Source organism: Piliocolobus tephrosceles, chromosome 1 (genome assembly GCF_002776525.5).
Source record: "Piliocolobus tephrosceles isolate RC106 chromosome 1, ASM277652v3, whole genome shotgun sequence".
NCBI classification, from domain to species: domain Eukaryota; kingdom Metazoa; phylum Chordata; class Mammalia; order Primates; family Cercopithecidae; genus Piliocolobus; species Piliocolobus tephrosceles.
Window position 1 is genome coordinate 22378838 of NC_045434.1, and position 24211 is coordinate 22403048.

At 45.1% G+C, this 24211-nt stretch overlaps 1 protein-coding gene across 2 annotated transcripts in view; it reads right to left on the reverse strand.

Moving 5' to 3' along the window:
- The window catches only part of RXRG (retinoid X receptor gamma), a 45065-nt gene extending 21235 nt beyond the window's left edge, over nt 1-23830 (reverse strand). The window contains exons 1-3 of one of the 2 annotated variants that reach the window (XM_023207011.1): nt 23326-23830; nt 6774-7021; nt 2744-2801 (exon numbers count right to left, since the gene is read on the reverse strand). Coding sequence is in view for 1 of the 2 variants with exons in the window: in XM_023207010.2 (XP_023062778.1) it covers nt 6774-7021; nt 23326-23374 (297 nt within the window). In the remaining variant the exon portion in view is untranslated. The remainder of the gene's footprint in view (nt 1-2743; nt 2802-6773; nt 7022-23325) is intronic. The other variant, XM_023207010.2, reaches the window with a different exon arrangement.
- Nucleotides 23831-24211: the final 381 nt, after the last annotated feature.

Sequence of the window (24211 nt, forward strand, 5' to 3'; positions counted from 1 at the left end):
GAGGCCTCTAGTTGACCATGGCTCTGTCCCCAAGTCCTCAGATGGACAAGAAAAGTCATGGGAGTAAGGAAGAAACCACCATCACCTGAGGCTCAAGGGGACGTCACCCTTCCTTCTCCTCCTACCCCCCACTCCCGCAGGGCCAGTTCCATAACCACCAGCCTGCAGCAACCACAGAGAGTAATGATTGCCATTGCTGCCATCTGTGGAAAGCTTGCTCACTGCTGATTCATTATGTTAATCCTCACAACAACCCTAAGAGGTCTTCCTATTTACAGATAAGGACATGAGCCTTAAAGTGGGTTTATTCATGTGTTTATTCAGGAACAATATGGAGATCCAAAGTGGAGTGAGATGCAGACACTGCCTCAAGGAACTGGCCATTAATGAGATTAAAAGTCAGTATGGATCATTTAGGAAGGAAAGATCACATGCTGTTGAGATCAGGGAAGGCTTTATGAAGGAAGTGGCATTTGAGCTGGGATGTGACAGCCTTCAAAAATGGATGGGATTTGGATGGGCTAGTGATGGGCAGAAGGCTTTGAGAGCAGTGGCCTAGAGGGAAGCCCAGGTGTTTGTGGAGCAAGCATGTCCAGTGGATGGATGGGAGATAATGCTGAGAAGCGGGCTATCACAGAGCCTAGAAGCTGAATTGTCTGGCTAGGAGAATGGATTTAGTTTGGGAAGCAATAAGTAGCCACTGGAGGCTTGGAGCAGAGAAATAATTACATGAAACTATCTCAGTAATATAGAAAATGAGGTAGAGCATGAGGGAAGATTGAAGGAGACATCCAAGGCTATTGCACCTGCCCAGACACCAGGTTAGGTACCTTACCAGGTCTGACTGCTTGGAGCCAGAACCCCAGGATCCTGGATCCTAGATCATCATTCCCCATTCACCACATTGTCTGCCTTGGGTGACAGGCGATCCTCAACCCTCACCTTCCCTAGCAGCTTCCTTCCCCACCTCCTTGGCCAGGAGCCCCTGAAGGAGCAGACTTGCTTTGGGGCACTTTCTCCCCAGTCTGAGCCAGCAGTCCCTCTCCAACACTCCTCCTCTTCATGAGTGGATAGTGGCAGGAGGGGCAGTGAGACAGGTGGGTTGATATTTTCTCTGCCCATCTCTCTGGCTGGCTTGGGGTTTGTTTTGGGCTCAGAGCAATGGCAGATGAGATCAAAGGCAGCCATCAGAGCATAAACCCATTAGCTGCCTGGTCCCCAAGTCCCCCAATCCCAGCTGTCTTGTTCCATTAGAAACAGTCTACTGAAATAAGCACTTTAGAGCTGGGATTCACCAGGCAACTCCTATCTGCTCCTGCACGGAAGCCGGCTGCTCCCTGAGAACAGAAAAGAAACATACTTGTCTGCTGGATTGTCTTCCCTTTTGCAGACTCAGCCAGGAACCAATTCATTCTGCATGCTTCGGGAGCCATCCTTGAACATTGAGTCCTGCATTTCTGAGCTATGTTCAGCCCAAATCCTTCCACCAAAGGTTAGGCTGCAGGCAGGCGCTCCTGTTACAGGGAGCAGAACCCTTATAGTCGCACAGCCTTAATTTAGTTAGGGCCTTCATCATGAGGAGTAATAAGCCTGAACCTCCAACATGGGTTTGGTCTAAACCTGCCACTTCCTAATCAGGTCACTTCACTTAGCAAAGACTCTACTTCCCCATTTCTAGGTGAGTGTGTGTGTCGCTGGGGGGCAGGGAGGCTGAGGCTTCAAGTCTTTTGTCCCTGGCTCAACCAGATCTGTTTTTATCTTATGTGTATATTGGGCTTCCACAGATGCTTTCATCTGAAGCAGACTTGATGCCTTAATTTTTTCAAATCATCAGACGAGATGAACTTTAAGGTCTATTCCAGTTCTAACATTTGCAATTTTTATTTATTTTCTATAAAAATGCAAACAGACTTAAGAGGATAATAATTCAGTTACCAATAAATACCTAAGCAGAAATTAGCAGTGATAGAGCCCAGGTCAGGCTGCAGAGTTCAGGAAGGGAGAAAAAGACAGGAATATCACAAAGATCTGTGAGGCCTGTTCTGGAGTCCAGCCAGCAGACATCATGCTGACAAAGATGCAGTATCAAACACATACACACACACAAACACACTTGGAAAAATGTTTCCTATATCACATTATCTAAAAAGTACATCAATATCTTCCCAATTATATATTGATGTCTTTAGAAATTGCATCACTCCACTTAGATGCTCCCCAGGGCAGGGATTGAATCTCATACACATTTTTGGTATCTCCAATGCCCAGTACTGGGCCTGGTTCAATAAATGCTTGTTGAAATGAACTTCTCTAGAACCTTTCAGAAGCACAGTACACCTGAATGACCTCAGTGTATAATACTATCACCTGGGAATAATCTTAATAATACCAACTTTTGGCTATAGAGCACTGCACATGTTGAGAAGTGATTTTTAAATCCACATCTTCTTTGACATGCCTAAAAAGATCCCTGTAGGGTAATCAGGGCAAGTATTTGTAACCCCACGATAAAGAAAAGGAAACAGAAACAGAAACAAGTTAAAGTGGTTTGCAAAAGATTACACAACTTCTGCCTTCATCGTACCAGTTCCGATCTCTTTACTCCTCAAGCTCAAAAATCCAACAACTGCAAAAAGAGAAGCACAAACAACGAAATGACAGAGCACAGAGTAGGACACTGGCCCTGCCTTCTGCTCCCACCCCTAGACAGTTCCTCCTCCCTGCACCCCCAAATCGTACTTACGCGAGACCCAGGTCACAGAACGAACATGCTTCCATCATGAATCCCTCTCAGACCAGTCCTGGGTGAGGAAGGCAGGATGCATAGGAATAATCTGCCCAGACAATCCAGAGTCCAGCTCACTGTAGCTAACACCAAGGCCTTTTGTCCAGTGTCATCTCGTTAACTGGGCAAAGCTTTGCTGCAGTGTGGTTCCGGAGTCCAAGCCCAGAACACTGCTCAGGGTCTCAGGCTGCTGAGATTCCCCGGCACTTGGCAAGCTTAATATAGCTCCCCACAGCCAAACTTGGCGTTGGCCTCTGCACACAGCCCAGTTGGCCAGGACCAAAGCTTCCATCTGACCTTTCAACCCCAATCCCTCTGTACAGACATATGGTCCAGGAATAGCAGCCCTGCTACTCACACAGCTCTGAAGATGAATTGACTGGCCAGGTTTGGCTCAATCAAACTTGAGTGTGGCGGCTAAAAGTGGCCTCAGAGGGATGGTGCCTTGTCCAATTCCTACCCACAGGATCTGTCTACCACCTCACCCTATTTTATTTCTTTTTAGATGTTATGATTTTTATTTGAAACTATCTTGTTTATTCCTTAGGTTTTTGTGTGTCCTGCCTGCTATTTTGTAATTGCCATGAGAGTAAAGACCTTGGCCACCTTATTCCATGCTTATCCCTAAAACCTAGGACAATATCAATTCGTACCTGACGCACAGTAGGTCCACATAAATAGTTATTGGGATGAATGTCAATGCCCTTTGCAAAACTGTACTTTCATCCCAAAACTTCAATGTACTTTCTGTCTCTAACTACCAGATTTTACTCGCCTTCCTGGACTCCATTCACAGGAAAGAAAGGGAATAAACAAGCCTCATACATTATGAAGCATAGGTTATCAATGGCCCTGCTGATTACAGTGGCTGTGGGTGGCATAAATACATGTAAACCCCCACTGCTTCTTCATCCCCACTCCTCCGAGCAGTTTTGTACTCTCGCTGGGGTCAAGGAATATATATTGAGCAGTTTATAGGTCCTTCTCTTTGCTCCCTTCAGGTCTGCCCCTGCATCTATGACAGCACACAGGCAGCACCGAAGTGCAATGGGTCTGCATAATGTGGCCACTTCTCCCACAAGATTCCCCAGGAGCACTGACTATTCATCTTTTAACCCTTGGCAGCCAACAGGAAGATCTTGGGGTCACTGTGCAAGTCAGCATATATCACAGCATTAGGAAAATGCAGGATCGTGAACACAGGGTTGCAAGCCCAGGGACAGGTTCTCATTTTGGCTCTGTTCTTGACTGGCTGTGTGAGGCCGGACAAGTCACTTGGGCTCCCCAAGTCTTGCTACTTCATTTGTGGAATAGAGGCTTTGGACAGAATGAGTGATCCTCATTTGAGCAGGAGTGGGGCAGTTAGGATCCCTGTGGGGCTTTTGTTACCTGCACAGGGGCCCAAATACGGGATGAGGGAGAAACGTGTACTCTGAAAAATGTCCTACAGGTGAGAACCATAAGATTAGAAACTGGGATGAAGATGACTGGCCAAATTAGACCCAAGAAAGTAGTTTATTTGGCCTGAAGAATGCATTAAAAGTCTTTGAATTTGAACAGCTTTGAGGGAGCAGGGCAGTTCTCCACAGTCCACACCCACCCCATTGACTTACACACCCCCTCATTAACTCACCTGTGTTACCTGACTGGCCCCAGCTCCTGGAATCCCTACACTAGTTTATCTCTAAGGCAGTTTCCTAATTACCTAATCCAAGGAGCAATACATTTTTGAAGTCCTTACTGGCTCTATGCTATAACTCCACAAGAATTTGCTTTCAGACCCCTAGAATATGAGGTATCTCAGAGGAGACTCCAGGAGTGGTTACTGAAGTTCTCTCTGGAGTAGCAGAAAATGCTGACATAAAAGGAGCCCTGCCTCCTCTTCAAAACTATATTCGAAGGAGGCTTTGGGACTGCATTAGTCAGTGATCTCCAGAGAAACAGAATCTATAGGAGGCGTGTGTGCGTGTGTGTGCGTGTGTGTGTGTGTGTGTGTGTATGTATGTATGTATTTTAAATTTTATTATAAGCAATTGTCTCACATGATTTTGGAGGCTGATAAGTTCCAAGACCAACAGGGTGAGTCAGCAAGTTGGAGACCCAGAAAAGCTCATGGCACACTCCAAAGGCCAGCAGGCTTGAGATCCAGGAAGAGCAAATGATTCAGTTCAAGTTCAGAGACAGGAAAAAAATGATGTCACAGTTCAAAGGTCATAGGCAGGAAAGTTCTCTCTTACTCAGAGGAGGGTGAGCTTTTTTGTTCTATTCAGATCTTCAACTAATTGGATGATGCCCACTCACATTAGAGAAGGCAAACTCCTTTACTCAGTCTACCTATTTAAATGTTCATCTCATCCAAAAGCACCGTCTCAGAAACACCCAGAACAATGTTTAACCAAATATGAGGGCATCCTATGGCACAGTCAAGTTGACATGTAAAGGACCTGCCAGTTCTGCCTCTAGGTGTGCTGGTAGTTGGGGCAGCAGGAACCCTGGCTATTATACAGGGAAAGAAGAAGGTATGGCAGATGGGATTATTGTTCTTAATACTTCACTCTTCTTCATTCTTCATATTCTTTGCATCGTGTCTCTGCAGTATAGTATATACTATATATAGTATAGTCCCAGTAGTATAGACACAACCTTCTTCCTTATCCCATCAATGTTGGAATCTGTCATATTTTGTTTTGTTTGGTTTTGTTCTTTAGAAATGGAATCTCACTCTGTTGCCCAGGCTGAAGTGCAGTGGTGCAGTGGCACGATCTCAGCTCACTGCAACCTCCGCCTCCCAGGTTCAAGCTATTCCCCTGCCTCAGCCTCTCGAGTAGCTGAGATTACAGGCGTCTGCCACCATGCCCGGCTAATTTTTTGTATTTTTAGAAGAGACAGGGCTTCGCTTTACTAGCCAGGATGGTCTTGACCTCCTGACCTCGTGATCCACCCGCCTTGGCCTCTCAAAGTTCTGGAATTACAGGCATGAGCCACTGCGCCTGGCCTGAATCAGTCATTTGGTTTTCTTACACTGATGGAATGTCAGTGGGCATGATTTGAGCAGAGACTTCACTGTGCTTTCTGGGTTGGGTTTGGACTTTCGCATTTCTATGATACACCATGAGAAAAGCATGCCCCAGGTAGCTGCTGCTCCTACTGAAGCATGAGGAGCCTATAGCTGAGCCCACTCGCTCACCATCTGAAGCAGAGCCATCTGTCCTAGTCTAAGGTAGATATATGAGTGAGAAGATAAGTGTTTGGGAATTTTTTGTTATGCAGCATTATTGCAGCAATAGCCAACCATTACAAGAGGGGAAGGATGATGACCTTAGTGTGGTATTGCTAGAAGGAAGTAAAGACATCTGGTCATCCTATAGGCTCTGCAGAGTAGCAACCTACCATGTACCATGCAAATACCTCTTCTCCTCCATCATAGCAGAAGGCACTCGAAATTAAGGTAAAGTTTCCTTCCCGACTTCCCATAGTCTCAGAGACAGCATGTAATGCAGTCTGCCTTATTCTCAATTTATCCATTGCCATACCTGTCTATTTCTCCTCTCTGTTGTAAGCTCCTGAAAAGCAATGGCCATATCCTGATCATTTCTGCATTGCCTTTAACAAGAGCACATGGCACTTCAGTGACTCAACAAGTGCTCATGATTGAATTGAGAAGAATGAAAGAGGTCCACTCTGCTGATGACACAAACAACCCTGAGAGATGTTGAAATCACAGCCAGGGCTGAACTACTAAAACCGCAAGGCAGGCTCCCTTTTGGTCACAGTCTCCTGGACCATGAGGAGTTGTCAGTTCTTCAGGACCGCTCAGCCTGAGGACACATGCAGTGAAGGCCCTGCCTGAAGGACGTCTGCAGAGACCATCCAACCCCTTCACCAAGCACATACTATGCACCTGCTGAGTGCTGGTTCTGCTCCAGGAGCAGCCTGGGTGAGACCATGTAAGATGGCTGGAAAGGCCTTGGAGAGGAAGAACACCTACCTGAGAGCTGGGTGGGGCAACCAGGTTGATTCCTGGAGGTGCTGCCAGTGCTCCTGAGGGTGGGCCCATGGCAGAGGTGATGACTCGATACGGAGAGCCCAGGGCATTGAGGGGGGTCCCCACTGCACTCAGAGTCCGTGGGGCACTCACTGGGGTGTCCGTGTAGCTGGGGTGGCTGTCCATTGGCTTCCCTGTGGACAAGGCTGCTGACGGGCTCATGGATGTAGAGCCAGTGTGGCCAGGGGAGCCTGTAAGGAGAAGAAGTATATAGGTGGTGGGAGGTTGGGGGGCATCGAAATGGGCCCTGGGGGACAGAGGCTCAGCCCCACCTTTCTTTCCTGTATCTTGCCCCTCTTTTTAGCCACACCTACACATCTGTGAGCCCTAGGTGCTCTCCCCTACACTACCCTGGTGGTATAAAGACAAGCGAGGGACACAGAGGGGAGAGGGCCTGGCCTAGCATAGAAATAAGCATGGACGTTCTCTGGATCCCAGCTTGGAATCCACTCTGGGTGATGCTGGATCCATGGCCAGTGCAACAAGGGGCACAGCCCACAAACTCCTGGCCTGAGTGACTGTGGCCTGGCCTGGGAAGGTGAGTCTATACCAAACCTCAGATGGGGAGAGCAAGTAGGTTCCCAGGCTGCTCCAGAATTCCCTGCCTAGAACTCATATTGCTCTGAGCATTGGGGCAGGGCTGAGATTCATTCATGTATATGCAGCAAACATTTATTAGGGTACCAGGTGCTAGGGATTCAGAGCTGAAGAGCACACAGTCGTTGACGTCAGGGGTCACATTGCATAATAATGATGGGGAAGGCAGTGGCTGTTGTCATAGCCCTAGTTTCCTTTATCTATTGAAGCTTTATGTACATGATGTTCTTGTCCTGTCCTTCTCTATAGCACAGGGTTAATTAGCACTCAGGGGAGAAGACTTGGAATGGCTAGGCATGGCTTTATGGCCACAGAAGCCCAGGAAACACAGGAAGGCAAGTGCAGACCGGACTTCTGAGACCATTTCTGCCTCCAAGAATAGAATGCTGCAACCAAAAGTGTCTGTAGAACAGAGTCTGGGTGAGGAGATCATCAGTACCACTTTCTTCCAATAAATTGAACCCACATTCCCCTGTAGTCAGTAGCAAACTCGAGATGAAACAGGAGAGTGCCCTCCTGTCATCTTGGTAGCCCCGCACGGAACATTCTCTCCAGAAGAGAGGAGCTATAAACTTTAGGATCTGCGGCAGCAAAGCAGAGACTAGAAAACACCACAGGGCAGCCCACCATGAATCACATCATTAGATCCCTGTGCAGCTAGCATGCAAGAACAGATGCAAAGAAGCCATGTGCACAGTAGCGGCACACGGCACATCCATGGCACCCACGCTGTCCACATGGATAGAAAGGGAGAGGATTAAGTGCTCAGTAAGCACGGCCTGCTGGAGAAGTTACCCCATTCTCAGATGGCTGCTGTGGGTCAGACACCTTGCCAAGCAGATGTGATAAGGAGTAGAGGAAGTCATATGCCTAACTTTATGTGGCTCACTATTCATTCAACAAATACTTCTTGAGTGCCTACTACATGCAAGGCATTGTCCTAAACCTTTGGGCAACATCAGTGGGTGCTAAGTGTAGTGTTAGGAGTAGGATGCTGGGAAAAACTGGCTTCCTTCAAGTTCTGGAGGAGAGCAGAAAGTGTCAGAAATATAACTGTGAAACCATTCTTAAACATAAACAACCCACTGGAAAAAATGTCAACCTGCAGTTTCTCTTGGAGCTTCTGCTAGCTTAGTTAAGGGCTACTTGTAGAAGGAAGTCACTCCAAGGAAGCTGTGACCCTCGTTCTACCTATGGAGCTTTGGTCTATCAGGGACGATTACCTCATAAACAGGTAAGTCCCAACACCCCATGTCCTAAGTACCACAATCAAGGAGGAAATACATGCTGTGGGCCCACAGGGGAGTGACAAAGTGGTTAAAATGAATAACTCAAATATTTATTATTTGTCCTCAATAGCATCAGCCAATTTCCATAACATTATCCTGACAATAAGCCTATGAAGATCATTTCAGCCTTTTGCAGATAAGAAAACTTAGGCTCCATCTAACCCCATACCATTCACCATTCCAGGGTGACTTACCTCTGCCTCCACTGTCTAGAAGCTCTTATTCAACTTTCAAGGTCTAACTCAAGTACCACCTCCTCCAGGAAGCTTTCCCTGGTGTTTCTGGTCTGGTTTGCTGCCGTTTTTTGTCCCCTAAAAGTATCTGTCCTTACTTGTATCTTAGCATTTGTTATACTGTATGGCCATATTTGTTTATTCCCGTCTTTCCCACTAAACAAAAAGGAAAAAGCCACGCCCAGTTTTGTTTCTCCATCTCTATCAAGATTACCTGGCACTGCCCAGGTAGTTAGTTGCAAAGCCTTGATTCAAACTGCCAATCTGAAACCCACGCTCTCCTCTGTGTTTATTGTCAAGGACAGCAAAGATGATTGGAGAGCCATCTGCACCAAGAGCACAAGATGACTCAATTATGAAGTGATCTCAAGCTGAAAGTTCATCTGAAGGAGAGAAAAGAGGGCAGCACTCAAGAACTCAAAGCCAAGAAAACCAAGAGACTCTTTTCAGATGGCCACTCATTGGAAAGAGCAGTTTTAGACTCTCCTGAGGCCCTGGGGGCTGTGACATTTAACGAGCCAATGAATACCTTGAGTCTGTTACTAAGATAAAGTGTGACAGGTGAGTTAGGAGCCAGCCCTGACTCAATGGGTGAGGAGCCATGAATTCCACTGGGAAGACAGCTGTCCTTCCCCCATGACCAAGCTATCTGAAGGAAATTGACTTTCCCTTCTTGCTTAGGCTTGCCAAAAACAGACCAGACCACCCTGCAACTTTCCTTTTTATTCCGCTTTAAACAGATCTGAGAGAGACTAAGCCTTCTATTTCTTTATCCCCCAGGGTCAAGAACCAAAGCCTGACATCAGGCCTAGACTGAGGGGACAGGCAAGAGCAAGAGTTTGCTTCACACTCATCAATTCAAGAGTTCCAGGGTGTGATCCCTCTGCCACCAGTGACAAAGGACATTTTAAGTGGTATGTCAGCAAACTTAAAAGAAAATTAATAGTTTTATATTTATGTTTTCTGTTTCCTGTTATTTATCAGGAGGGACTGAGCTCTCATTTTTTGTTATAAAATTATCTTCCCAAAGATAGCTATTTAAGCTTTCTTAAAAACAGTAAATTGATTTAAGAAAAAGTCTGAGTACAGAGGATATATAAAATATCATGAAAATAGTATGCAAAGGAATGATGTTTAAGAAACATCAAGCTGCACAAAAATATACAAATATGGACTTTGAAGAACTCATGAGTTGTTTCAAAAATAAAATGAGATAATGATGTGAAAGTGATTTGAAATTTAAAGTACATTTTTGTTGTTATCATTATTAATAAGAAGTAAGGCAACCTGACTACTCGGGGCAGTGGTGAGAATGGTACATTGTTGAGATACAATGAAATAATGAGTTAAAGTTTGGCTATCAATGGCCTTTAAAATGTGATTTATTTCTGTCGAGTCAATGACCCAGAAGAGGTGGGCTATTTTATAACTACATTTTAAAAAATAAAATAGAATTTTAAGAGGCAGATACATCTTAGAGAAACGCATTTTAGTTCTTTGCCTCTCACAATGGCCCAGTAGTTCTTAGAAATAAATAACTTTGCTTTTAGACAAGTTGGAAAACAATAACTTTTATGACAAAAGTGTTTCTCAATGGAAAATTCATCTATTCTCCCAAATAGACACTAATGCATACCTGTCTGTGATGTCTTTGTCAGCCTCTCTCATTCCTTTTTTTTTTTTCCCCACAGCCCCATCGAAACTATAGCTAATATCAATAGGCACCACAAGTTTTCCAGATACCTGATTATATCTTATTTCTTTTCCTTCCCCACCAAGAGCCTTCTGGTTAAGCTATGAACTAGGCAGAAAACTGACAGGTTTCCCTTCAGCACCAGCTGCAAGTAGGCAGGCTCCTGTTTGAAGGATGAGTGGTGTTTATTGCAAATTGTTCCAGGGTAAACTCTGTCTAGCCCTCAGCCTAGGATAAGTCTAGTCCAAATCTGAAGTCAAGGTTTTCCCTAATGCTCCCTTTTGGTCCTTGCAATGATTTAAATGCATATGTCCTTCCAAAATTTGTGCTGGAATTTAAACCATAAGAGAGTAGTAACAGGTGGGGCCTTTTGGAGGTAAGCAGGCCATGAGGGCTCCACCCTCACAAATGGGATTAATGCCCTTATAAGACAGGACTTCAGTGAACTGCCTGACCCTTTCATCTCTTCTGCATCAGAGGATACGCCATTTGTCCATTTTTCCATCCCTTCCATCATGTGAGGCACCATCTTTGGAAGCAGAGAGTGGCCCTCACCAGACACGAACCCACTCGCATCTTGATCCTGAACTTCCAAGTCTCCAGAACTGTGAGCAATAAATTCCTATTATTTATAAATTACCTAGTCTGAGGTATCTTATAGCACGAGATACCAACAGCACAAATGGCCTGATCCAGTCTCTCAGTCCAATTCACTCTGTGACATGACCCCTGGCCCTGGCATCCCATCAACCTTGCTCCCTGCCTTCCCCTGTGCCCTCTTGATCTTCCAGCCACCTATGCCAGATGCCTGGAAAATGCACCAAGTCTGTAGGCTGCAGAGTTCATTCTCTTTGCTCAGGCAATGATTTTATTTACAAAATAACTTATCTAATGAAAAAGCACTAGTGGAGTTCCTCAAAAGATTTTCTTCTCTCCTGGTAACATACCCAAGAATAGCATTGCATCCTCCTGGGTCTCATTTCCCCCAGTAAGGAGCTGGCACTCAGTGACCTGTAAGATCCCTCCCAGCACTAATGTTTCATGAGCATTGGGTAGGACCTGGCTCATTGGCACTGAAAAGAAAGAAGTGCAAGTGTTGGTGGTCTGGAATGGTCTGAGCCTGGACCACGTGCAGAGGGGTACCTGTCACCATCAACTGGACCATGTTAGGCCTTCAAACCATTTGGTATTCCAATTAAAGGTGCTAAGAATGTCACCAGGAGCCAAAACTGAGAAGGGAATCTGTAGAGTGCATAACTCTACAATGACTCCAAAAGTCCCTGTGTTCATTGATGGCAATATAGTTTCAGGGATGCAGGACTAAGGAGGAGACAAGAGCTCGGAAGTCAAAGAGTTCTAGGTTGAGGTTCTGCCACTTTCCACCTATGTAAATTTGGGCAAGGAACATGACCTCTATAAACTGCAGTTTCCTCATTCATAAATTGAGACAAATAGGCCTAACTCAGAGGACTGCTGAGAGCTCCTGAGATTATGAAGTCATTAATTTTTTGTTAATTAATGTATATAACTAGGTATAAAGTTTATCAACAGAAATTATTTGCATAACAATGTCCCTGATGTTTACCAGAACCCCAATCTCTAAACAATGAATTGCATTGCGTGTGTGTGTGTCTGTGTGTCTGTGTGTGTGTGTGTGTGAGAGAGAGAGAGAGAGAGAGAGAGAGAGATTACTGAGAAAGGGGACACAAAAGCCAGGGTACTTAGAACTACAGAATTCTTACCAAGGTAAGGAAGTTGCTTAGCAACCTCATCCTCAGCCAATAAAAGCAAAATGTCAAGCATGCAGTCTTTCTGACTGGCCAAACAAGGTAGCAAATGGCTTGGTGTTTCCACCCCTTTGCTGCTGTGCCAGGAAGGGTAGAGAGTTTGCTCTCCCATTAGCAACCCTCTTCAGGTTGGAATGGAAACTTGTAATGAATCATTGATAATGGCTAATGCCCACCCATGGGGAAAGGGACAGAGCTAAAGACTTGGCATTTTTCAGAGTCAGGAGTCTCCATATGAAGTCACGGGAGCACCATGGGGCCCTGTCCCACTCTGATCTCTCCCACGGCGGAAGTGTCACACACCAAAGCCTGCCTCTGTTCCTCCAAGGGAGGGATATGGTGTGAAAGCCCAGCAATCACAGGATGCTCGGACACGTGGCTTATTTTTCTTTGTCTGTAGCAAATTTACTCATATATCCTTTCCTGGCTCAACTCTTAACACAGACATGCTGCTGAGCAAGGTCAGCAGGAGATTGCCAGGCACAGGCATTTCAACCAACAACTGACTGTCACCGCCTCTGTTGTGTAACAATAACAATAACTAATATTTACTGAGCAACTGCCACAAGCCAGACATGGTTCTAAACACTTTATACATGTTGAGCATCTCTAATCCAGAAATCCCAAATCCAAAATGTTTCAAAATCCAAAACTTTTTAAGCACTGACATGACTCTCAAAAGAAACATTCATTGGAGTATTTGGGATTTTTGGATTAGGAGTGCAAAACCAGTAAGTATATAATGTAAATATCCCAAAATCAAAAAAAGATTCAAAATCTGAAATATTTTGATTCACAAGCATTTCCAATGAGGGATACTCAGCTTGGAGTGGCTAATATTTATTAGGCAACTACTATGTGCCATGTACCCTTCCAAGGGCATGGCATGCATCATCTTGTTTAATATTCTCAAGGGCCCTTGGAAATAAGGTACTATTAGTATCCTCATCCCCATTTTACTGACAGGAAAGTGGAGCCACAGGGAGATTAAGCAAACTGCCAAGACCTCCTAGCTGGTAAAAAGCAGGGCCAGGATCCAAATCCAGGCAGTCTCGTGCCGGGGCTGCTGTGCTGAACTCCTGCACTGTGCTTGCCACTTGCCAGAGTGGAAGAGAGATAGTGGAAGGTAAGCCCAGATAAGCCCAAAATGGGTGGACTATGTGTAAGAAAAACTAAGATACTTAATTCTTACCCTATGCTCTTTACAACTTACTTATGGATCATAATGCATTCTTTTCCTTTAGAACACACATAATTGCAGCAAATGAACAAAATGACTAGGAGTGGGGGGCAGGGGACTGGGCCCCCAAAGTTGCTAATAAAACAAGGATTAAAATATTTTTCCAGGTGGACCTCAACTTATTTTAATAAGTGGAACCCGATTTTGCATTCTGGAGTAGAGGTTGGCAAACTTTTTCTTTCAAGGGTCAGACAGTAAGCATTTCAGTCTTGCTGGCTGTACCGTCTCTGTGACAACTACTCACAATATCCTTTGTAGTGTGAAAGCAGCCACAGTCAATGTGTAAGCTAACGCACACAGTTATGGCTGCATTCCAATAAGCTTGCAGACCTCTAGGGGATCATTCTGGAGAAGTTCTATTACCATTACCGTTTCTGATTGCTCTTCAGTTAGTAGTGATCCCCAACACCTTAGTACCACACTGCTCTTCCTCCAGCTTCCCTGTCACCAAGCTGGATTGACTGTCAAAGCTACACAGAGGGGCCAGCAGATCATCGAGTTCAACCCCTCAGTTACAAGCAAGGACACTGGGGAAAGCAGGTACGGCTTGCCCAGGACCTGTGGCTGTTTGTGGTCTTCAAACTGAATTCCCCGAGTCCCCTTGGAGCCACCTGGGGTGGCAGGAAGGGGAGTAGAGGGGGCTGAGGCACAGTGAGTCCTCCTCCCACCCTTTGGTAAAATAGCTCAATGCCACCAACCACAAGGGTTAACCTTCCACAGTGTGAGGGTTAAATAAAATCAAGCCTGGAAAATTATAAACACATAATAAAAGTTAGTTCCCTTTTCTACAGAAAATCTGGAGACTATGACACTAAATTTAGCTAGAATTTGGTATGTACCTTTTTCTTAGAGGAGATTCGCCTGTTCTTAAAGTGTCAGATGGCACACTATGAGATGCTGACAAAGTAAGAAAGACATGGATTCTGCCTCGGAGGGAGCACCATTTTCAGAAAACTATGTTTTCACACATCATCCCAGGGCAGGCACTCATGAGGTCAGACAGAAAGGGAGCCATGACCTGGGATTTCCAACTCCTATCATTTTCAGGAGACCCTCGCCCCAGGCGGTGACCTTGAGAAGTCCTGACCCCCCCACACTTCCTCAAATGCAAATAGAACAACCTGGAGTTCCCTGCCCTCTTTTATCAGCTGCTGTAACCAGATGGGGGCAGAAGTGGGGGACAACAAGAGTTTCAAGGTTAAAGGTCAATCCCAAACTCCCGTTGGGATTTCAGAATTCACATCCAAACTTGAAAAGTGAAGAAGCCTGTTATCATCTTTAATTCAAAAAACATTTAAAAGATGTCAGAGGAACGGGAAACAAAGTGCTTAAAGAGTATTTTGAAGTGTTTCTTATAGGCTGGTTGCCTGGGTTTCATTTCTGTGACTCAACATCTCCTTTGTTCCTCCTTTTCACTTTATTGGTCACTAGTGTCGTGTCATGGGGAAGCAGCCTCCTGGAGGGTTCAGGGCTCACAGTATCTGTGTCTTCACAGCCCCAGCGATGTGGAGAGCAGAGGTTGGAGAGGAGGGGAAGAACGTCCTAGACTGATGGAGAATGCCAGTCAGTCAGTCAGCCAGCACGCCTGGCTAAGCATCTGCTTGTACATGGGTTGTGTAAGACACCAAGAGCATGAAGCCCATTCCCTGCCCTGGCAGAATGTATAAACTAGTTACAAGCTCTGACGCCTTCAAAACATTTGGAGATTAATTATTTCTGCAAATTTTTCTTAGGGCTGAGTTTAAGTGAATGGATTCAAAGAATTCAGGGATTTAGAACCTGAGAACAGATAATGTTCTGAATATTACCCAGTGGTAACATGGGACTAGGAATATAGTTCTCTGTATTTTAAGATGACTGCCATCTTTAGAAGACAATCTATAAAGATTGCCTTGTTCAGATAGAGAGAGCCTATCTGAACAAGAAATCCAGAGAGAGAAATGGACAGAGGTCATGGATTCAAGAGCTGGGTGTGCACATAATTGATGTTCAAGGACTTCAAGAACGAGGAGAGAACTGGGGGCACCCTCATTGGCATCTGCTTCAAACATTCATTGACATCTGCCTTCATGGACTAACTGGTACATGATGTACCAGTATAAGGAATTGGCTTAAAGGGACAGCCAGCCGGTCCTCGTTAGCAGGATCCCCTGGAGCCTCTCATTTGTTAGGGATGGCATAATATCCATCTGTACCAGCAAGGTCTATAATTTGATGCTGGCTGGGAAAGGTGGTGTGCAAGCAAATGTCATTAATTATATGCAGAAATGTTCACAGAAATTCTGCTAGACTAGACTCAGATTCTAGGTCTACAACAATTTGCAGCAAGCCCTCAAAAGGGCCACTTTATCATTCTGAACCTCAGTTTCCTAATCTGTCTAATGGGAATAATTTCTGCCTTACAGACTACACTGTCAGTTTGAAGTTTGAATGAAATAGACGGTGGCCTCCAGGAGGGGTCCCTCTATCTGTAGTGCTGAGATTGACTCAACTCTGACTGAGTATCCCTAATCCAAGCATCTAAAATCTGAAATGCTTCAAAATCCAGAACTTTTTGAATACCAGGATGATGCTCAAAGGAAATGCTCATTGGAGTATTTTGGATTTCAGATTTCTGGATTATAGATGCTCAGTTGGGAAGTATAATGCAAATATTCCAAAATAAAAAGAAATTCCCAAATCCAAAACACTTCTTGTGTTAAGCATTTTGGATGAGGGATACTTAACTTGTATCAACTCATTTCATAACTACAACACCACTCTAAGGCTGGTAGTTTTATTATCCCCATTATATGGGGATTAAGCACAGGGCTTGGCACAGAATAGGCGCTCAACGAATATTTTTTGATTGATAACCCAGTGATTGGTATGGAAATAAATAGCACATATTTATAAAGAGTTTTGGGAATGGAAGGCATTATGTAGCAGACGGAATAATCTTGGACCCAGGAGCCAGAAGACCTGCTGTTTTTGCCTGTGTGCCCTTGGGCAAGTCTCTCAACCTCTCTTCTATAAAATGAGGTGGTTCTTCAAGTTCTAAAAGTCTGGTTTCTAAACAAAAGCAACCAACATGGTCTTATTAATTTACGACATAATTAATTGAGACTGGTGACTAAATTGGTCACGGTATAAACTAATTTGTATTTGTTCATTCACAAAACAATAATAAAAAATGTTTGTTGAGCAAATAAGATGGTAGAAGTGTTGAGTCTATTTAAGATACATACGTATTCAAGCAATTTAAAAAGCATAGTAGGAGCACATTAGCATATTAACGGGGTGTTAATTACAAAAGAATCTTTTAAAGCAGGTTTTCTAAAATCCCCACTGAGTAACCGTTAGCTTGTGGTACTTGAAACACAAACTATTCACATGTGTTACTTAGAAGTAATAAAATTGTAATTTAAAAGTAATCTGCCAACTTGTCACGAATTTAGACTGATTTTTCTCTCAATTGATCCAAATGAGTGAGGTTTTGCTATAATTATATATAATGCTGGTAATAATGAGGCTGATTATCAATCTTTCCCTGCTTTTCACTACCTCCATCATTACAGATTTTAGGGGAGGGAGGCGGGGGTGAAGGGAGGTGGGAGGAGTGGGAGGGAGGGGAAGAGGGGGGTGGAGGAGAGGGAGAGAGGCAGGGATGCCACTCTCTCCTTCCCCCTTCCTTCAAGTACTAGAAGCAACCCCAGCTCCCACCCTGAGCAGCTCATCAGCCCTTCTCTGGGGGCCGCATGAATCCAGGTGGAACTGCCCTGTGTGGCTTCGAAAGGCTAGCCAGCTGGTCCGAAGTGGGGTTGCGTGAAGCATGCAGCAGCATCAACCCATCAACTAATGCATACTTTCATTCTCACATTCCCACTGAGAGGCTGAGAGGGCTGAGCCTCCAGGGGCAGAAGGAGGGCCTCTTCTACATGCTCTCCACTCCCCAACATGTTCCTTGATTTCCCCCCCTGAGGAAGCCAGAAAGGGCTTTTGTAGCAGAGAAGGTGTCCTTCCCATCAGAAGAAAGTTTCCCTCTGCTCCCCATTCACTGGAAATTTAATGTCTAACATCTTGTTTTCTACATCTGTTAAAATGTAAAGCTTTGCACCAGTGAAACAGGTATAAAATACCTACCCATTCCATCTCAGGGTATTGTGCAGCCTACATGTTTATGTGAAAGTCCCTTTGAAAATGCTCATAATAATTCAAATATAAGAAATGCAGGCCGGGTGCAGTGGCTCAGGCCTGTAATTCCAGCACTTTGGGAGGCCGAGACGGGTGGATCACGAGGTCGGGAGATAGAGACCATCCTGGCTAACACGGTGAAACCCCGTCTCTACTAAAAAAAAATACAAAAAACTAGCCGGGCGAGGTGGCGGGTGCCTGTAGTCCCAGCTGCTTGGGAGGCTGAGGCAGGAGAATGACATGAACCTGGGAGATAGAGCTTGCAGTGAGCTGAGATCCGGCCACTGCACCCCAGCCTGGGTGACAGAGCAAGACTCCGTCTCAGAAGAAAAAAAGAAAAAGAAAAAGAAATGCATATTAGCTAATCCCTGGTGTCTGAGTGGCTCTTTTGTGGAAAGAGGAGGGAGAAGAAGATTAGGCTGGGCTGGGAGTCCTGAGGATGGGAACCCAAACTGGGAGTTGAATTTGTGAGGAGCTGGAGTCAAACTGTGGAGTGTTCTAGTGAGAAAGGCCCAGGGTCAAAATCCTGGGAGAGGCCAAGTATTGAATTGGGAAGGGGTGGGAAGGGCTGTGCTGGGTAACTGCTATAAGAATTTACAGACTAGTACAACATAGTACATGGTAGGTCTGGGATTAAAATCTGGATCTGCTGCTTTTCCTCATATTCGAATGCCACTTGTATCATTTAGTAACCAAGTTCCCTTTGGCAAGTTATTAATTTCTCTGTCCCCCAGTTTTTGCATCTGTATAATGGGGATAATAAAACTACCGACCTTAAAGTGGTGTTGTAGTTATGAAATGAGTTGATACAGGTTAAGTATCTCTTATCCAAAATGCTTAACACCAGAAGTGTTTTTGATTTAGGATTTTTTTTTTATTTTGGAATGTTTGCATTATACTTAGCAATTGAGCATCTATAATCCAGAAATCTGAAATCCAAAATGCTCCAATGAGCATTTCCCTTGAGCATCATCTTGGCATTCAAAAAGTTCTGGATTTTGAAGCATTTCAGATTTTAGATGCTTGGATTAGGGATACTTAACCTGTATTTTCACTTTCTTCTGAGGATCACTGAGCCAGGACTGAATCAATCTCATGAGAGCCATCAAAGCCCATGCATTCTAGAAAATTCACTTCATTCCCTGGGCCTTTATGTCTTCTACTTTTTTTTTTTTTTTTTTTTTTTTTAGGAGGGGGTTTCCCCGTTTTAGCCAGGATGGTCTCAATCTCCTGACCTCGTGATCCCCCCCGTCTCGGCCTCCCAAAGTGCTGGGATTACAGGCTTGAGCCACCGCGCCCGGCCTTATGTCTTCCACTTTTAAAAAGAGGAGAAAACACTAGCTTCCTCTGGGAGCCCCTGGCACACCCGCCATCCAATGCTGGTGGCTAAGTTCTCTGCAGACCTAGAAGCTTCATAATGAGGGTAAGGAAGAGGTGGGGCATTTAGATTACTCTTTGCACAATTTCTTCCCCCAATTGCTATTCAGTTCTCTATATCTTGGTGAGATTGTAAATGTTTTAGAAAATAGTTTATACTAAATATGTTCCTTCCTAAATCTCATAAACAGTTACTACTTTCCACATAAACCTTAACCACTTATGCCCACGATAGTTTTCAATTAGCCACCCACATATCTGTGGAGGGGAAAAATATGTTCTAGCATATACACACACATGCACACGCACACATACAAGCACGTCCAACTCAATCCCTTCTCTATGGCTATTTTCAGGTGAAAAAGCAATTATTCTACATGAATGGCCAGGGTCAGCTGGACAGGTCTCTTGTAAATCAGTATGTCCCCAAGAGAAGCCACCAATTAATTCTGCAGAGATCACTGTTGCTCTTCAGTGTCTCTTAACCTATCGTGCAGCTTATTCCTCAATGACCAGCCCATTGGGTCTGCAACAACCAGTCAGTGCTGAGGCTGCATTTCTGAGGTCGGATTGGGGCACGAGGAGCTCCCTGGGGGTGTGCTGCTGCCCCTGGCTTTGCAGAACAAATGTGTCACTCACAGAAGCTGTGAGAAGCAGCTCAGCAGTGTGAACTCTGGGCGCTAGTCTGCCTGGGTTCAAATCCCTGGCTGTGTCATTTTCTAGCTATGAGACCTTAAGCAAGTTATTTCGCTTCTCAATGCCTCTGTTTCTTCATCTCTAAAAGGAGGATGAGAACAATGGTAACAGTACCCACTCCTAGGGTTGTTATGAGGATTACATGAGCCGAGGCTGGTAAAGTGCTTACAATGGTAGTGAGCATTAGTGTTACAGTGTGTTTGTTAAATGAAATGGGAGAAGTCCTCTCTCTCCCTGATCTCCTTCTCACCCTGAGGATTACTGCACAATTGGATGGGGGGATTACAGGCTTTGTTTTGCCATCTTCTAAGAGGCAGCAACTGTCTCATCCCAGAAAAACAAACCTATTACTGAGCAGCTGGCAAACCCTGGACTTGGCAGAGAAGGAGAAGAGAAGGGTTCTCTCATCATCACATGGTAGGGCCCAAAGCTGGGGGATTGAGCACCTTTGTGGAGCCACTGTCACCCAGGTAGCCACCACACTTTGGCCAGTCTGAGCAATCTCTTGTTCACTGGTCAGATGATGCTCTGACATCTGGTAAGCGTGGTCCCAGACACAAATCTCCGGTGTTATTTCCAAAAGGTGACCTTCCTTCCTGGAGATTCTTATACAAATCATGGGGACCCTCTGTAATTCCATGTGCTAATATGTAAAAGGGCAGGCGGTTATACACCAAATATTTTAATAAATGCAATGCAACTTGCTGCATTGGGGCAGGGGAAGTTAGAGGCCGAAGGTGACGTCCACTCTGATCCTGCAATTTCCCCTATGCCTGCTGGTGAGTCCTCCTCTATCCCTCTCCCTCATCACAGAAAGTTCTCAAACAGACCTCCCTGCAGATGGAGGTGGAGTCCTTTGGCTCAGCATTTAGGCCTCCTCTTAAACTGGTGCATGCCAACAAAATGGAAAACGTCAACAGAACTAAACAAAATAATTGTTCTCCTCCCTCAAGAATAACAAGGAAAAGTAGCGTTAGAGGAGACATGTAGACAACCTACATGACCCTTTCCCCTCAAGTTCCCTATGCTGTACTGAACTATTTCCTTCCATAGCTGAACCACTGTGTTTCCTTCTATCTGAAATCTAATAACACTGAATACCAGAGCCCCCACAATTATGAAAATCTATGCCAGCAAAATGTGAGGGTCTTTGTGGATTTAATTTTATTTTCCCAGATTCCATATTTATTATTGTATAGTAATGTCTGATTTTTAACTATTTTATGTGTTAGTCCCCGAGCAAGATAGAGGGGAAGAAAATATTGTATTAGGTAGCAAATATATGGACAACACTGTAGCAGCTGTTTTTCACATGCTAGCTCATTTAATTTTCACCATACTCTAAGGATGAGATTATAAATCCCATTTTAGAGAGAAAGGTGCTAAGGCTCAGAGAAGTTCACTAGCTTGCCTAAGGTCACACAGCTAGTAAGTGAAAAACTGGGAACCAAACTCAGTACACTACCTCTTCCTACCCCCTCCTCCTCATGCTCTTTTCACTATATTAAAGCAATAATATAAATTTGAGTAAGGGGGTTTTCTGGAAATTTCTGCAGCTCAGCCCCATGTAAACTTGGACTAGTCCCTGCCTTCCTTTGAGCCTCGTTTTACACATCTATAAGATGAGAACCTAAGACGCTGTTTCAGGTCCTTAGGATGCTAACATTCCAAGATTCCAGCCCCCATGGAATTTTAACTAGATCTTCTTTCTCTGGCTCTTACTTTAGTTCTCTCCCTAAATATTTCTAGCTTCAACTCTTCTATTCACCCAACTGTCTACAAGGGTTCTTTGGCGTTAATGAAGCCATAGTCTCACAGACCTTGGGAGGCCCACGAATCTGGCCAAAAAAGAGCATGCGCTTCTCACAAATGAACGAAGATGTAAAGGAAAAAGCAATTCTCAGCTCCGAATGGGACTGAGGTGGGAATTGAGGAGGCTTTTCACATCTGGAGCCCAAACATAGACTAGAGATCAAATGCCCAGGACACAGCATTGGCCACCGCTCTCACTCTGTCATCAGACTGGCCCAAAGAACTTGAACATCACCTCGGGAGCATTTCCATGGCCCTCACCTCAAGTCCAAGTACAACGTACCCAGGCGTTTGCTATTACACACACCATGCAGTATTATGATGTGTCTGTGTAACAAACCTGCCCCAGTCCCAAAGGGCAGAGACTGTGTCTTATTCACATTTGTGTTCCCAGTGCCCAACACCATGCCTGCTTCATAAAAACTACCCTGAATGAATGTGCAAACTCCCAGGTCTAACACCTCCTGGTGACAGAGATCGCTTCTACCTTGCAGTGTTTTACCATGCCTCCCAGAGGGTTCTGCCCAGCTGAGTTAGGCAGGCTTTACTCCCAAGGCTTCCGATGAATTGGTCCACGGAGGAAGTCCAGAGAGCAGGGACTTTTCAATTCTCAAGACCTTAGAAGAATTCCTGCTTTGTCTTGCCTGCCAGAATCTTCCTTTGGCTCCCAGCAACATAAGCTACATGCCTCCAACTGACAAGCAAGAGGCCAGTTGGTCAGCTGTTGCTTCCATTTACTCAGAGCTGGGCGGCTGTACTGTTTCTGTCACTGAATCAAGGGATCCTTGGGACGGATGTGCTAGGGCGTTAAGGCAGCCTGAGGACCTAGTCTCCGGAAGCTTCTGTGAAGTGTGACTGGGCTGCCCTGCCTGGCACGGTGACTTGAATCTTCAGTTTGCCAATTCTCTAAGAGCCCCAACCCCCCATCCCCAGATCTCTACCCCCAGAGTGGAAGTGATTGCAGCAACCCTTGCAATAGAATTGGGGGCAGCAGCAGGGGAGGAGAGAAGAGGCTATTAGCAAATCAAAAGGAAAGAAAACAGGGAAAGGAAAACACAGTAACAAATTAAAACACTATGTTTTCTTTTTAAAAATCCAATTACAGGGAAATCTGCTTTTGAGTAAAACAATCATGCCCTTGTTACAAAGTATCCCAGGAACCCCCAAGATAGGCAAAACCTTTTTAATCACATTTTTTTCTCATTCCAAGTTGGCTAATAGGAACATCATAGTAATTCCCCGTTAACTCTTCCACTTTTCACACCCACACAAACACACTGGGTTATAACAATGCTCTTATTCTATCTTTGTCTCAGACACATTCTCAAGCATGTTGGTTTACTCTCTCCTTAGAATATCCCCATATCCTCATTCTGATATGCAAATGTATCCTCACCTACCGACCATCCTCACCTCCTCTCCTCTCTCATGCACGCGTGCACACACACACGCACAGAAACGCTATATACACACTATATATGCATATAAACATATATGTTCTCCTTTTAGTTCAATACTAATCCAGTCATTCGTATTTCCCAATTCCTTCTCAGTCTCTCATACAAGTCCAAGCAGTGAAGCCCAAGGGAGATACTTACCTCCATAGCCTGCGGGAAACTTCATGAAGTGAGAATAATTTCCATACATGTTTACTCTTCAGTTCATGTTCCTCTCCTGTGCGGCTTCTAAATAGTACAGCCTCTCCCGGCTCCCAGGCACAGCCTGGCTTTCTTCAACTTGGGTTAACAAGAGTGGTCATCGCTTCCTAGCAGCCCGGGGAGCACAGGCTGGGCCAGCCCTCTGGGATTAGTCAGGAATCTGCCTCTAGATCGGAGAGTCCACATAGTGCGTTTGAGACGGCTGTGGCGGCAGCAGCTGGTGCCTGTCAGTAATCACGCATAATGCTGCCGCCGCCGCCGCCGCCGCCGCTACTCTTGCCACCGCCGTCGCTGCTGCTTGAGATCCTGTTGCTAGTTTGATTAACTCAGGGTTGGGCTGCTGCGTGCGACTTTTCCAGCTCCCGGCGCGTCCCCAGAGGTCCCTGCCGGGTGGCACGATCTATTATCTAGGAAGCCAATCGATGTATGACCGCCCGGGGTAGGTCAGGAGAGAAGGGGGAGACGGCAGGGGATGGAAGACTCTTTAGGTGCCTGTTCCTTGACTTGCATCCACAAAAATCAATGGGGTTTTATTAAAATGTATTTTCTCATTCGAGCTTCTATCTGTCCAATGTACTTGGTATTTGATCTGTGAAAGGAGGAGGGGGTTGGGTTCAATTGAGAACAGGGCCCTTTCAGAAGCCCAAGATTAGAAAAGCGTATGATACTCAATCTCCAGCTACGGAAAACTAAAATAGAGCAGCCCTTAAGTTGAGGTGGGCCTCTCCTGCTTGGGTGGCCTGAAGCATTTATCTGTGCTCTAATAATGGGAGGTTGACAAGTGCAGTTGGAGCCAGAGCTCACTCAGGTGGAAAACTTACAGGTA